The sequence below is a fragment of the Saimiri boliviensis genome, chromosome 6, assembly GCF_048565385.1.
Source record: "Saimiri boliviensis isolate mSaiBol1 chromosome 6, mSaiBol1.pri, whole genome shotgun sequence".
NCBI classification, from domain to species: domain Eukaryota; kingdom Metazoa; phylum Chordata; class Mammalia; order Primates; family Cebidae; genus Saimiri; species Saimiri boliviensis.
The window spans coordinates 133,619,176-133,633,345 of record NC_133454.1 but is presented as its reverse complement, the minus strand read 5'-3'; the positions used below and the strand labels follow the sequence as shown (position 1 = coordinate 133,633,345).

At 59.1% G+C, this 14,170-nt stretch overlaps 2 protein-coding genes across 3 annotated transcripts; one reads left to right on the top strand and one right to left on the bottom strand.

Moving 5' to 3' along the window:
* Window positions 1-1,731: 1,731 nt before the first annotated feature.
* LOC120364636 (interferon-induced transmembrane protein 3-like) lies at window positions 1,732-2,933 on the bottom strand. The gene is made up of 2 exons (XM_039471018.2): window positions 2,605-2,933; window positions 1,732-2,043 (listed from the first exon to the last, which is right to left on the bottom strand). Exons 1-2 carry the CDS (start codon window positions 2,851-2,853, stop codon window positions 1,891-1,893), a joined length of 402 nt encoding a protein of 133 aa, XP_039326952.2. The 5' UTR covers window positions 2,854-2,933; the 3' UTR covers window positions 1,732-1,890.
* A 3,258-nt stretch (window positions 2,934-6,191) lies between these two features.
* LOC120364642 (interferon-induced transmembrane protein 3-like) lies at window positions 6,192-7,610 on the top strand. 2 transcript variants are annotated; one of them, XR_012518240.1, is made up of 2 exons: window positions 6,192-6,756; window positions 7,259-7,610. XR_012518240.1 is itself a non-coding variant. In XM_039471100.2 (2 exons), exons 1-2 carry the CDS (start codon window positions 6,447-6,449, stop codon window positions 7,451-7,453), a joined length of 537 nt encoding a protein of 178 aa, XP_039327034.2. In that variant the 5' UTR covers window positions 6,372-6,446; the 3' UTR covers window positions 7,454-7,610. The 2 variants fall into 2 exon arrangements, 1 of the variants encoding a protein (XP_039327034.2); XM_039471100.2 differs by having other exon boundaries at window positions 6,372-6,788.
* Window positions 7,611-14,170: the final 6,560 nt, after the last annotated feature.

Below are 14,170 nucleotides of genomic sequence, written 5' to 3'. Positions count from 1 at the left end.
AGTGGCCGGGATGACGCTTCCTGTCAGGACCCTGGCCCGCCTCTGTGGCCAGCGTGGCCTGAGATGTCTGGATGTCCCCTTTCCTCAGGGCCCATGACCCACGCGCACAGCCACAAGCTCCTGGGGAACGACTGAGGCATGTGAGGGAGCCCGAGCCTGGTGGGCACGCGCCCTCCTCCTGGGGCCTCCAGCCTCACTGAGCGGAGGGGCCTGGGCTGATGTCTGGAGGGCTCAGGTCCCGAGTGGTGACAGAGATGTCGCTGGTGTCCTGCTCTGCCGGGGCTCCTGGGCAGATGGGAGGGGGGCAGCCCGGTCCGCCTCCTCCCTTCCCTGCACAGCCGCCTCTTTCTGGGCGTCTGTGGGACTCCGCTGGCAAGGTGGGGGCCACTCTCGCCGCCACAGGAGGGAACTGCTGGCACCTGATCTTTCTCCTCTGAGCCAGCAGGGCCCTCTCCCTAAGGAGGCCAGTCCGGGCCGGGGCTGGAGGCCGCCGCGGACGAATTGCCCCGAGTGTGGCTGGCGCGCTCGCAGCAGCCGGGACTCCGCGCGTGGGGTGCCCAGCCGTTCCTGCCACGCACCCAGAGCGGGGGTTCCGAGCCTTAGACTCTTCCTGGAACCGGGCGGAACCCCCGCACAGCGAGGGGGCCAGGAGACGCGGAAATCGGGGTCCCCGAGGGGAAGGGGAGGCGAGGGAGGCGGGGGACGGAACGGCCCGGCGTAGCGACAGCGGCCCGCTCCCCACCAGGCGCCCGAGTCTCCGGGTTCGCGTCCCGCCCCCGCGCCCGGGTCTGGGCCGCACCTGCACCTGCACCGGCCGCCGCCAGGGGCGCCGCTGAGCTCCCGCCTCCTGGGAACCCCAGGGGAGTGGGGTCCCCCTACGCGTCCATCGCCCACGGCGGCCGGGCCCTGGGATCACCGCGCGGCTCCGGGGCCGGGAGGGGGACACGATCCAGACCCCGAGCCGGGAGGGATGGCGGCGCGCGGCGCGCATGGCACCCCAACTCCCACCGCGGCTGCCCGTGGGGCGCCCCAGATGCCACCCCGGAGACCGAGCGGGGGCGGCAGCTGGAACCAGGTCCAGCAGGGGGGCGCTTTGCAGGAGCTCGGACCCGGGCAGAGTTCACTCCGATGGGGGCGGCTGCGCTCCTCAGGCGCTGTCCGCACCGCGGGGGCGCAGGGACGATGTCCGCTCGGCTGGAGGAGGCACCTGGGCCACCCAGGAGGGGCGAGAGGCCCGGGGCTGCTCCCTGCTGCCCTCCGCACAAAGCCCTCGTGCCCCCCACAGGGGCGGAGCTGCCCGCGGCTGCAGGACCGGCTGCTCCCACAGCTCAGAGGCAGGAAGCTCGGGGCTCCCTCCACCCGGGAACTCAAGCCAGGTCCCCAGCAGCACAGAGCAGGGCCCGGAGCAGCTGGGGAGCCGGTGCCACCTTGCCACCCTCCCTGTCCCTGCAGGGGGCTTAGGCCCTTCCCTCTCTTTTGAAACCCCAGCCTGGGTCACTAACAGGCCGAGAGTGTGGCCTTGGGCCCAGGGTGTCCAGGACTCAGCACCGACGTTCAGAAAAGAGCTCCCCTTGAGTCAGAGCTGAGACTCTCCAGGACACAGGAACCCCTCCCAGGGTCCTGGACCCAGCTGCTGCCCACAGCAGGAGGCCAGAGGCCTGAGCACCCGCTCCTAGGGCAACCAGGCTGGGACCCTCCGCAGGACCCCTCCCCAAGTGAGGTCGTGGCCTCTCCAGAAGCACGTGCACTTTATTGAACCACTGTAGAAAAGTGTGTGAGGGTAAAGGGTTGATACAGGAAGGGATGGGGCAGGGCGAGGGATGGAAGCTGGATACCAGGGAGACAGACAGGTCACGGGCAGAGCCTCTGGCCCGGGTGATTCCTCTGGATCTACCGATAGGCTTGCAGAATCAGGATTGGGATGATGATCATCAGAATGGTCATGATGATGCCCAAAATCAGGGCCCAGATGTTCAGGCACTTGGCGGTGGAGGCGTAGGCCTGGGCCCCGGTCAGGTCGCCAACCATCTTCCTGTCCCTAGACTGGGGCAGAGGAGACGGTGAGGGGACCAGGAGCCCTCAGGTAGGAGCCACGTGCTATGGCTCAGGCTCCCCCCTGGCTCCTACCTGCCCTGAGATCAGGGACCACCCCTCCCCTTCCTCACCCAGCCCCAGACTTTCCAGGAGCCTCAGGGCTCAGCCTCCCTCAGCCTTGGCCCCAGCACAGGCTGCTCTCCCCACCACGGGGCGAAGTCACCTGTGAGTTCCTTCTCACTTGCTGGGGAGCCTGGGTGCCAGTCTGGAAGGTGAGGGTGTCATTTCTGGCACTGGGTTATAGGGAGCCTTGCTCTGGGCTGCTGGATCGGGAGACTTACTCTGAGCCAGCCAGCCTCCTGGAGCCTCCCCCTAGACCTGCACTGAGCACATTCCCCAGGCCACACACACAGGTCACTCAGACAAAGCTACAGACGTGGGCACACACAGGACAGAGGTGCACACAAACCCACACTCACAGGGACACACAAGCCCCCGCCCCAGGCAGCACCTGGGCAGGTGGAGCTCCAGGCTGCCCGGCTCCCCCGACTTCCCCAGGGCCACACGCACCTTCACGGAGTAGGCGAATGCTATGAAGCCCAGGCAGCAGGAGTTCATGAAGATGGTGTTGAACAGGGACCAGACGACATGGTCGGGCACGGAGGTCTCGCTTCGGATATGAATCACGGTGGATGTCGGGGGTGCAGAGTTGTGGGGCACCCCCAGCACATCCACCTCATGCTCCTCCTTCAGCATCTCATAGTTTGGGGGACGGTCGGTGCTGGCGGGAGTGAAGAAGGTTTGGACAGTGTGGTTCATGGTGTCCGAGAAGACCCGCCGTGGTGGGGTTGCTGGGATGCTTCTGAGTGAGCCCTCCCCTTCCCCATTAGTTTCGATTTCTCAGCCACTTCCTTTTCCTGGCCTTCGTCAAATCGGGACTTGGCTGGGGCCAGATGAGGGTGGAACAAATTCCTGAGGATCAAATTACTTTAGGGCAGGGAGGGAGGGGCTGACAGCTCAATGGGGCTTCCTCTCTGGAGCCCAAGCCACCACAATTCTTATCTGATTCCCACAGGCCCCAGAACAATTCTCCCAAGCCCTCACTGTTTTTTGTTTTTTTATTTTTTTTTTGAGACAGTGTTTTGCTCTTGTTACCCAGGCTGGAGTGCAATGGCGCGATCTCGGCTCACCGCAACCTCCGCCTCCTGGGTTCAGGCAATTCTCCTGCCTCAGCCTCCTGAGTAGCTGGGATTACAGGCATAAGCCACCATTCCCAGCTAATCTTTTATATTTTTAGTAGAGACGGGGTTTCACCATGTTGACCAGGATGGTATTGAACTCCTGACCTTAGGTAATCTACCCACCTTGGCCTCCCAAAGTGCTGGGATCACAGGTGTGAGCCATCATGTTCAGCATGCGTTTCACTTTTCAGTAAATCTCCCTACTTTCACTATTTTCTGACTTGCCCTTGAAATTCCTTCTTGTGGTGTCAAGAGCCTGGATGCCAGTGGGGGTCCAGGTCCCACTGGCATTTGGGGACCTCCCGAGGCCCACTGAAATCACTATGACATGTCACGACCCCCCTTTGAGATGTCCTGCCTTTCCTGGCAGAAGCAATGCACACCTTCCTTGTGAGGACTAACCTCTGATTTATCTTGCCCAAATTCCTAACAAAGGGGTCTGGGGAATCATGCTCTACAAACCATACATCCTCCTCAGATGGGTTTTATTTAACCTATTTAACTTACTTTCCAGCCTGACTCTGGCATAACATTATGAAAGAAGGAAGAAAATAAAAATATCCCCAGAACAAGTTTCTTTTCCACATTTTGAAATGGCCCTGCAAAGCGGTTCTTTGTGGAGAAAAATCTGCATCTGTAAAGAATGTCAATTAACATAGCGACATCATGCAGACCCTCCTAGTCCTGAAGAGATTAACTAAGCTCTGAACAGAAAACATTTGTCATCTATTGCCTCTAAGGGCAGTCATTGTAAAACTTCAAAAGAACTTTGGTCTCCACAATCTTTATCTTTTCTTTTCTTTTTTTTGAGCTGGAGTCTCACTCTGCCACCCAGATTGGAGTGCGGTGGCACAATCTTGGCTCACAGCACCCTCTGCCACCCAGGTTCAAGCGATTCTCCTGCCTCAGCCTCCTGAGTAGCTGGGATTGCAGGCGCAGGCCGCCACGCCCAGCTAATTTTTTGTATTTTAATAGGGATGGGGTTTTGCCATGTTGGCCAGAATGATCTGGATCTCCTGACCTCCTGATCCACCCATCTCAGCCTCCCAAAGTGCTGGGATTACAGGCGTGAGCCACCCTGCCCGGCCAAATCAATCTGTTTCTCAAATGCATTTGATTGATGCCTCATGCCTCCCTGAATGTATAAAACCAAGCTGTATCCCGGCCACCTCCAGCACACATTTGCAGGAACTCTGGAGGCCGAACCGCGAGCCATGGTCAGCCATATTTGGCTCAGGACAAACCTCTTTACATACTTGACAGAGTTTCGCTTTTTTCACCAATAGATGCCTACCAGACATCAGCTGGCCTTCCACCCGGCCCCTCCGCTCAGTGAGGCTGGAGGCCCCGGAGGAGGGCGCGTGCCCACCAGGCTCGGGCTCCCTCCCATGCCTCAGTCGTTCCCAGGGAGCTTGTGGCCGTGCACCTGGGTCAGGGGCCCTGAGGAAAGGGGGCATCCAGACATCTCAGGCCACGCTGGACACAGGGGCGGGCCAGGGTCCTGACACAGGAAGCCTCCTTCTGGCCACTGGCCCACATGGGACACACGGGGGCCCAGGAATCGGGGGGCCCTGGTCCAGGGACCGTCCCCCCAGGCGTCTCCCACTCCCAAAATGTGTAGTTGGAATAGGGAGAAATGGGGGTGGCCACAGCCCCTCGAGCTGTCAGTGGCCTGGGGGACAGCAGCCATTGCATGGGGGAAAGACAGCTGGAGTCTCTGAAACTGCTTCCCCGCCTGCCTCAGCTGGGAGAGTCAAACAAAAACAAGGTCTCACCTGGGAAGGAGCAGAAGGAAGTGGTGCCCTGGGAGCCTGGTGGGCACCGGGCACTGGTCCCAGTCACCCTCCCTTTCCTTAGCAGTCTGGCCCCACAGGACCCACGGCCCCTGGTGGGTGGTGTGGTTTGGTGAAGACCAACCAGGTGTAGCCCAGCAGCCGGCCGGAGCCGGGGAGGTGTGGACACGGACCCCGCAAATGCAGTCTTTTCTCCTCTGCTGCCAAAGATGGACAGGGGCCAATCTGTGGCCTCGTGGCAGAACTGTCCACCACCAGCAGGGCCCTGTCAGACCCACCAAGTAAGAGCAGGGGTGGGGAGAGCAGCAAGGCATCGTGGCAGCATGGACGTGGAACAGCTAGAGGGAGCGGACAGGCTGCCCTGACCCCCTCCCACCCCACTTTTCCCCAAGGCCTGTCGCTCCGTCCACGTCCAGGGCTGCAGAGGGAAGCCAGGGGGTCAGACGACGGAGGAGGTAAAATTCAGAGCCTGCGCCTCCTTGGGTCTGCTGTGGGTGAGGGAGAAGTTGGACCTCACTGGGACACTCCAGACCATGATGTCCCCATGGCAGAGCCAGACACGCAAGCCGGGGCCATCCTGAGTTTCAGGGAGACGTGGCCTGGGGCAGAACTCGTGAGGAGGGCTGGACAAGGCCACGCCTTTCAACTGGCTCCGTCCGGCTGAAGGAAGAGGGCTTAGCGGTCCGGGCCTGAGGACTGACTCCTTCCAGTGGGCATTTAGTGCGAGACGTTCATATTTTACCATCTAGATATGAGCCTTGCTTTTGGCCTGGAAAACATCCTGTAGCAATGAGAAGCACCAGGCCTCTGACCTGCACCAGGAGATAGCGGGATCTTGAGCCCCAAAGCCATACGGAGCAGGACTGGCACCCCAGGAAAGGACAAGGGATTCAGCAGGTGATGACTGTCACAAGTGAGGTGAGGGCTTTGGGGTCACAGTTCTGGGGCCTGGCACACAGGCCTGGCAGGAGCCCTGAACCAGACAGTGAGGTCCCGAAGCTGCCGGCCTAGGTGTGGAGACCGTCAACGTAGAGGAAGAGTCCAGGGCCCCCGGCCCTCTAAAGTGACTCCCAACTGACTTGGAGTCAGAGGAGACTTGCGCTGGCTCGGGCCCCGGAGCATAAGCCTGTGCAGCATCAGAGGAAGAGAGGAAGCCCCGCCAAGACCTGAGCCCCTCCTAGACTTCAGCCCCTCCCTCCCTGCCCGAAAGTAATTTGATCCTCAGGGCTTTGTTCCACCCTCATCTGGCCCTAGCGGAGTCCTGATTTGACGAAGGCCAGGACGAGAAAATAGTTGAGAAATCGAAACTAATGGGGAAGGGGAGGGCCCACTGAGAAGCATCCCAGCTACTCCACCACAGCCGGTCTTCCCGGACACCATGAACCACACTGTCCATACCTTCTTCACTCCCGCCAACACCCACCATCCCCCGAACTATGAGATACTGAAGGAGGAGCATGAGGTGGCTGCGCTGGGGGTGCCCCACAACCCTGCGCCCCCGACATCCACCGTGATCCACATCCGAAGCGAGGTCTCCGTGCCCGACCACGTCGTCTGGTCCCTGTTCAACACCATCTTCATGAACTCCTGCTGCCTGGGCTTCATAGCGTTCGCCTACTCCGTGAAGATGCGTGTGGTCCCAGGGAAGTCCAGGGGGAGCCGGGGAGCCTTGAGCTCCACCTGCCCAGGTGCTGCCTGGGGCGGGGGCTTGTGTGTCCCTGTGAGTGTGGGTTTGTGTGCACCTCTGTCCTGTGTGTGCCCACATCTGTAGCTTTGTCTGAGTGACCTGTGTGTGTGGCCTGGGGAATATGCTCAGTGCAGGTCTAGGGGGAGGCTCCAGGAGGCTGGCTGGCTCAGAGTAAGTCTCCCGATCCAGCAGCCCAGAGCAAGGCTCCCTATCACCCAGTGCCAGAAATGACACCCTCACCTTCCAGACTGGCACCCAGGCTCCCCAGCAAGTGAGAAGGAACTCACAGGTGACTTCGCCCCGTGGTGGGGAGAGCAGCCTGTGCTGGGGCCAAGGCTGAGGGAGGCTGAGCCCTGAGGCTCCTGGAGAGTCTGGGGCTGGGTGAGGAAGGGGAGGGGTGGTCCCTGATCTCAGGGCAGGTAGGAACCAGGGGGGAGCCTGAGCCATAGCACGTGGCTCCTACCTGAGGGCTCCTGTTCCCCTCACCGTCTCCTCTGCCCCAGTCCAGGGACAGGAAGATGGTTGGCGACCTGACCGGGGCCCAGGCCTACGCCTCCACCGCCAAGTGTTTGAACATCTGGGCCCTGATCGTGGGCATCATCATGACCATTGGATTCATCCTGCTAGTGGTGTTTGGCTCTGTGATGATGTACCATGTTGTGTCACGGATCTTACAGGACCAAAGAATTCCCTTCTAGCTGCCCATGGCCTGAGACCCTCATACTCCGACACTTGCTGCCCTTGCGGGAAGGGCTGCCCGTCCTGCTCCCTGGGTCCCCCCCACCCACATACAGCTGTGTATCCTCACAGGCCTGTCTGCGCTGGCATTCAATAAAGTGCATGTGCTTGTGATGATGCTTTGACTTCACCTGGAGAGGGGCCTGCTGGAGTCCCCAGCCTGGTCCTGAGACCGAGCCAGGGGTCAGCCCTGCACAGAGGAATCCCTCCTCTGCGAAGCTTTCCAGGGAGCAGGGCCTGCTCAGCCTTTGCTGGTTTCTGGCCTCCTACAGTGGGCAGCTCCTCAGTTTCCCAAGACCAGGACCACAGGGCAGAGATTTATCTGACACCAAGGTAAGGACAGACACACTGTGTCCAGAACACCTTTGGGCCGAGACAAACCTGCCTGCCTCTGAGCTGGCTGGAGCGCTGGTCTTGCAGAGGTGGGCAGCGCAGGCCCTGTGGGAGGAGCCCGGCTTTGTGCCCAGGGCAGCAGCTGAAGGAGCGCGGGCCTGCAGCCCCTCCCGGGTGATCAGGCTGCTGGGTCCTGGCCGCTGCCTCCTCCAGTCCAGCGGGCATCTTCTCTGCTCTCCTGGGGTGGGGGCAGCCATTGACCTGACGGTGGGCAGAGCCCACTGACTGCAGAGGCCAGTGAGACCCACTGACTTCTCCACCAACTCCACAGAATCTGTGAAGTCGGAGCCCACCAGGCGGGCCCCTCCCGGCACACGGTGGGGCGGGGCCTCTACCGCGGTGTCCCTTGTCCCGGGGCTCGGGTTCAGGCTTCCGCAGTGGGACCTGCCTGGGGACCGACCCCTACCTGCCCCCACCCCCTCCGCCGCCCCCGCTGCGGCGCCCTATCTCCCGGGGCCCGGTCCTCGTGGGGGTCCCCAGGGGGGACCATGGACGTGCGTGGGGGCGCGTGCTCTCCCCGGGGTTCCGCTGTCGTGAGCTTGACCAGGGAGGAGGCCGGCCCGGGGGTCCCGGGATGGGGGGACGGGCGGTGGGCGCAGCCGCCGGGGCGGGAGGAGGCGCCAGGCCCAGGCGCGGGGTGCGTGGGACCCACGGGGGGGCCCCGGCAGGTGGAGGCCCCCGCGGGGTGGTCAGGGACCCGCGAACCCGCACTCTGGAAATGCGCATCACGAAGGCGGAGGTGCGGGGCGCGCTGTCGTCCCGGCCCCAGCGCGGTTCCCACGCGGCCCCCCACATCCCGGTTCCCAGCGGCGGGGCCCAGGCGGGCGGCAGCTCCGGGGTCCGGAGACTTGGACGCGGCTGCGCGGGCCCGGGGTGCAGGCGTCGGGGGCCGCACGAGCCGCCCCGCGTGTGGGGTTCGCCTCCCGGAGACGGGCCGCGTCCGTCGGTAACGCTGGGGGCGCCTCCTGCCCGCGGCCCGAGAAACCGGCGCGTGGCGGTGAAGAAACGGTTTGGGAGGCGGGGTGGCCGCGAGCCGGGGTCGCGACGCTGCGCTCCAGCCCGGGCGGCAGAGCCGGACCCCGCGCCAAAAACGAATCAATAAAAACGGGTCCGCGGACTCGACGGCCGCCCCACGCGCGGGACCCCAGGCGCTGTCAGGTCCGGGGCAGCCGCGGGCGCCAGGCACGCGGAAAGCGGGGCGAGATCTCCGAAGGCGGATCTTTCACTCCGTGATCCGGTCGGCGGAAAGGGTCAGACTCCGTCAAGGGTTTGAAGACGTTTCCTCGGAGCCAGACGGGAGCGACCGCGGCGGGCCGCCCGCGAAGTCCTGGGGACACACGCCCGAGGGGGCCGGGGCGCGGCCTGCTTTTACGCATTTTAGGGAGACGCGAGACATAAACCAAATACGTTCCAGAAGGACACTGGGCCCGGGTGCTGACTCACGGCTGTCATCCCAGTACTTTGGGAAGCCGAGGCAGCAGATCATGAGGTCAAGAGTTCGAGACTGTCCTGGCCAACGTACTGAAACCTTGTCTCTACTAAAAATACAAAACTAGCTGTGCGTGGTGACGGACACCTGTAACTCCAGTTACTGGGGAGGCTGAGGCAGGGGAATCGCTTGAAGCTGGGAGGCAGAGGTTGCAGTGAGCTGAGATCACGCCATTGCACTCCAGCCTGGCCACAGAGTGAGACTCCATTGCAAAAAAAAAAAAAAAAAGAAAGAAAGAAAGATAGAAAAAAAAGGAAAACATTAGTTTGGTCCAGAAAGGCAGGACAACCCAAAGCAGTGCGTGGGTGGGTGGGTTGGGGGTGCTGGTGTTCCACGATATGGGTGAATTTAAACATTTTCTGGTTGACAATTGGTTGAGTTTGTCTAAAGGCCTGGGATTGATAGAAAGGGACTGTTGAGGTTAAGATGTGGAGACCGAGGCCGGCCGCGGTGGCTCACACCTGTAATCCCAGCACTTTGGGAGGCCGAGGTGGGTGGATCACCTGAGGTCAGGAGTTCAAGACCAGCCTGGCCATCAAGTTGAAGCCCGGTGTTAAAATATATATATATATATGGAGACCAAAGTTCTTTCGAAGTCTGATAGTGCCTGCCCTGGGACAGACAGTAGGTGAGGAAGGGTTCCTACTCAGTTCTCAGTTAATCTCCTCAGGATTCGGAGAGTCTCAAAGAAAAAGATCCACCTATGTTAATAGAGATTCTTTACAGATGCAGATTTTCCCCCACAAAGAACCTCTTTGTAGGGCCGGTTCAAAATAAGGCAGAGAAACTTGTTTTGGGGTAAAATATTTTTATTTTCTTCCTCCTATCGTGATGTTATGCCAGGGTCAGGTTAGAAAATAAGTCGTGATATATACGGTTAAATAAAACCCATCTGATGAGAATTTGTAGGGCATGACTCCCTTAGATAGGAATTTGGGGAAGATAAAAAATCAGAGTTTAGTCCTCAATCATGATGAGCTGCTGAATTTTGAACAAGGCTGTTGTCATTTAAACTATCCCCTAAATGTCTCTCAAAGTCAGCTTGGCCCTCAAAACCAGGGATAATTAGGGGAAAACCCAGATGGAGGGGGAGGTTAGCTGGGGGGGAGGGGTGGGTTAGCTCAGCTCACAGTTAACAATAATTCTCACTGACATGCCACCGTAGGTAGCTCCTCAGGCTTGAGCAGGAAGGAGCCTGGCTCCCACCCGCAACCAGGAATGTCCAGCAACCACTCAGGTGATGATCCGATGGTTGTTACGCTGTTTCTCTAAAATAATAATTGGTAGCAACCAGCACCAGGGAAAGGCAGACTCTGAATAGATTTTAAAAGCCTGAAACGGGGGCCGGGCGCGGTGGCTCAAGCCTGTAATCCCAGCACTTTGGGAGGCCGAGGCGGGTGGATCACGAGGTCGAGAGATCGAGACCATCCTGGTCAACATGGTGAAACCCCACCTCTACTAAAAAATACAAAAGATTAGCTGGGCATGGTGGCGCTTGCTTGTAATCCCAGCTACTCAGGAAGCTGAGGCAGGAGAATTGCTTGAACCCAGGAGGCGGAGGTTGCGGTGAGCCGAGATCGTGCCATTGCACTCCAGCCTGGGTAACAAGAGCGAAACTCAGTCTCAAAAAAAAAAAAAAAAAAAAACCTGAAACGGATCGTAAGGTCGGCCCGCACTGTGGACAGCATGGCGACCCCAGGAACCGCAAACACACCTCTGGGGGGCCTTCTGGAACCAGAAAACCTGAAGTCGCTGGAAGGAAGACCCTGCGGCACGTAACTAACCCGAGACCTTCTCCTATCGGTCCTTTCCCGCCTCAATTGACAAGGCCACTGGACTTTGTAACTGACCTTGGCCCAGCCCCTGGCTCCACACCCTACGACCCCCTCCCAGCTTGCAATAAACCACCCTAAAGTAACTTCTGTAACTTTCCACTGCCCACCCTGAACCTATAAAACTAACTCCTATCCCAGCGCCCTTTGCTAACTCCCTTTTGAGCCTTAGGCCACCTGCACCCAGCTGAATAAACAGCCCTGCTGCCCACACAGAGCCTGTTTGTGGGGTCTCTTCGTTCAAAGGTCTCGTTTTAACAGTGCTGAGATCTCAGGAGTTGGGTGAGTGGGCCCCAGTGTGCAGTAAGAGGCAAAATGGCGGAGTGTAACTGATGTCAGACCTAGGAGCATCCCTGGTAAGGGAAGAACGCCTCAAGTGACTGCTAGCCCCCCAGAGATGGCAGCCCTGTTGTCAAGCCATTTTGAACCCTGTAACCTGCACGTGCACCTCCAGATGGCTACCTGGACCCTGAAAGTCCAAAACAGAAGACCGCGAAGGACAGCAGTTTCCCGTTCCAGCGCCGGACCAACCCGCTGAGCCAGCAGCAACCAGCCTGAGCCGTCACTCCCCCGTCGTTGCCCCGGCCTGCACAGCCTGCTCTGCCCCCACCTCCACGACGACCCCTTTTTGGACTGGACGGCTGGCCCCCGGTGGATGAACAGCCCTGCTGCTCACACAAGCCGGTTTGGGTGGCCTCTTCACTGGGGTGCACTCAACAGTGAGCCTGCGCGTGGCTCCAGCAAACAGGCGGCACGCAGCCAGTGCCAGGTGCTGGCGACAGCCCCCCAGGGAAGAATCAGGAGAAGGGGCGCAAGACGCCAGAGCCATGCCAACATATACACCCCCAAGTCACAGGTCAAACTGCTGACTTGACGCCTCAGGTCACCCACGTGGCACCAAGTGCACTTGACTTCCTTTCATTCCTGCTCCAGAGCTTTTTTATAAACTTCCCCTCGTGCTTTAGAACGTGCCTCGGTCTCGGCCTGGCCCGGTGGCTCACGCCTGTAGTCCCAGCACTTTGGGAGGCCGAGGCGGGTGGATCACCAGGTCAAGAGTTCGAGACCATCCTGGTCAACATGGTGAAACCCCGTCTCTACTAAAAATACTGAAAATTAGCTGGGCATGGTGGCGTGTGCCTGTCATCCCAGCTACTCGGGAGGCTGAGGCAGGAGAATTGCCTGAACCCAGGAGGCGGAGGTTGCGGTGAGCCGAGATCGCGCCATTGCACTCCAGCCTGGGCAACAAGAGCGAAACTCTGTCTCAAAAAAATAAAATAAAATAAAATAAAATAAAATAAAAATAAAAAGAAAAAAGAAAAAATTAAATTAAATTTAAAAAAACACGCGCTTTGAATGAAGAGACCTCCCAAACAGGCTTTGTGTGAGCAGCATGGCTGTTTATTCACCTGGGTACAGGCGGGCTAAGGCGGAAAAGGGCCTCAGCAAACGGTGGTGGGATAGGAGTTGGTTTTAAGGGTTTGGGGTGGGCAGCGGGAAGTTAGAGTGAGGTCATTTCCAATGATGGGGTAGGGGCCCGGAGTATCCATGACCACATTTAGTTACAGTGGCAGGTGGGTAAGATGGCAGGGTGGGGTGAGGAGTATCATGTTATCATAATAACAGTTAAGGTGGCAGGTGGGTTACTGGCGGGGAAGCTCCGCTCATGGAGCAGGCGCAGGGTGGGGAGTGTCAGCGGGGTGGGGGGTGTCAGCAGGATAAGGGGTGTCAGCGGGGTGGGGGGTGTCAGCAGGATAAGGGGTGTCAGCGGGGTGGGGGATGTCAGCGGGGTGAGGGGTGTCAGCGGCGTGGGGGGTGTCAGCGGGGTGAGGGGTGTCAGCGGGGTGGGGGGTGTCAGCGGGGTGGGGGGTGTCAGCAGGGTGGGGGGTGTCAGCGGAGTGAGGGGTGTCAGCCGAGGCAGGCAGGACTTCAGGCTTCCTGGGTCCAGGCTTGCACGTGGAGGCCTGACATATCTGTCTTTTTATATATGGAGAGAAAAAATTAGAGAAGAGGGGGTGATAACCGGTTTTCAGGGGTGAGGCGAAGTTTCTCGAGGCTCTTAGGGCGTGATTGGGGGCGGGGTGGAAACCTGAAAATGGGAAGGAATTGAGACTGCTCGGAGATTTGGGGGAAAGGGTGATGTGGGGTTGTTAGAGGAGCGTTTGTCGTATTGACTGATTGGTTATTGTTTGTATACGATTTTGTAGGAATTGAGAGATTAATTGGAAAAACACAGGGTTCGAATAAGAGAAGGAGAAAGATCCTATCAGAGGACTAAGGACTGGAAGAGGCACGACTCGCAGTTGGAGAGTGTCCAGCCAGGTCTGAAACTACCGTTGGCCTCACTAGTGAGCTTTGGGCTGTGTGTTTAATTCACTGACGGCATTCTATCTGAGGCCAGGCTGGTCTACACAGACAGAACCGGAGGTGTAAACTGAAAAGGTGAGAGAGTGTTCTGAGGGGCGGGAGCTTTGGACCCGAGTGCCAGGGGGGCCAGCCAGGGCTGCGGCTGTTGAAGGCTGTTGAAGGCTGTAGCGGGCGCAGCGGGTGACTGCGGAGGGAGAGCCTTTGTTTTCTTGGTGTGTGAGGAAGCGTGCGGTATCTACATGAGCAACCACGGACTTTCATTAACCAGATTTGAGCCGAGATGAAGAGTGAAGTGTCAGCTGTTAACTGCCTGGAGGAAACGTGTGAACCCGCACCTTAAGCAAAAGCAGGGCATGTAAAATCAAGGAGGGCCGTGAATTTGGGCACAGTTAGGAAATAACAGAAACAGACTTTTTGAGGTGTGGTTTAAGAGTCGGGGCGACTGCTTAAAACTGGAGAAGGCGAGGGCCTGAAGGTAAGTGTGTGAGGTGTGAAGACAAAACTTTGGAGGCGGTGAGAGCAGGAGGGTAAGTGGGGCGGAGCCTGTGACTTTGAGGGATTCTGAGAGTATCAGGGCGGCTGCTGCACGTTGTCATGAG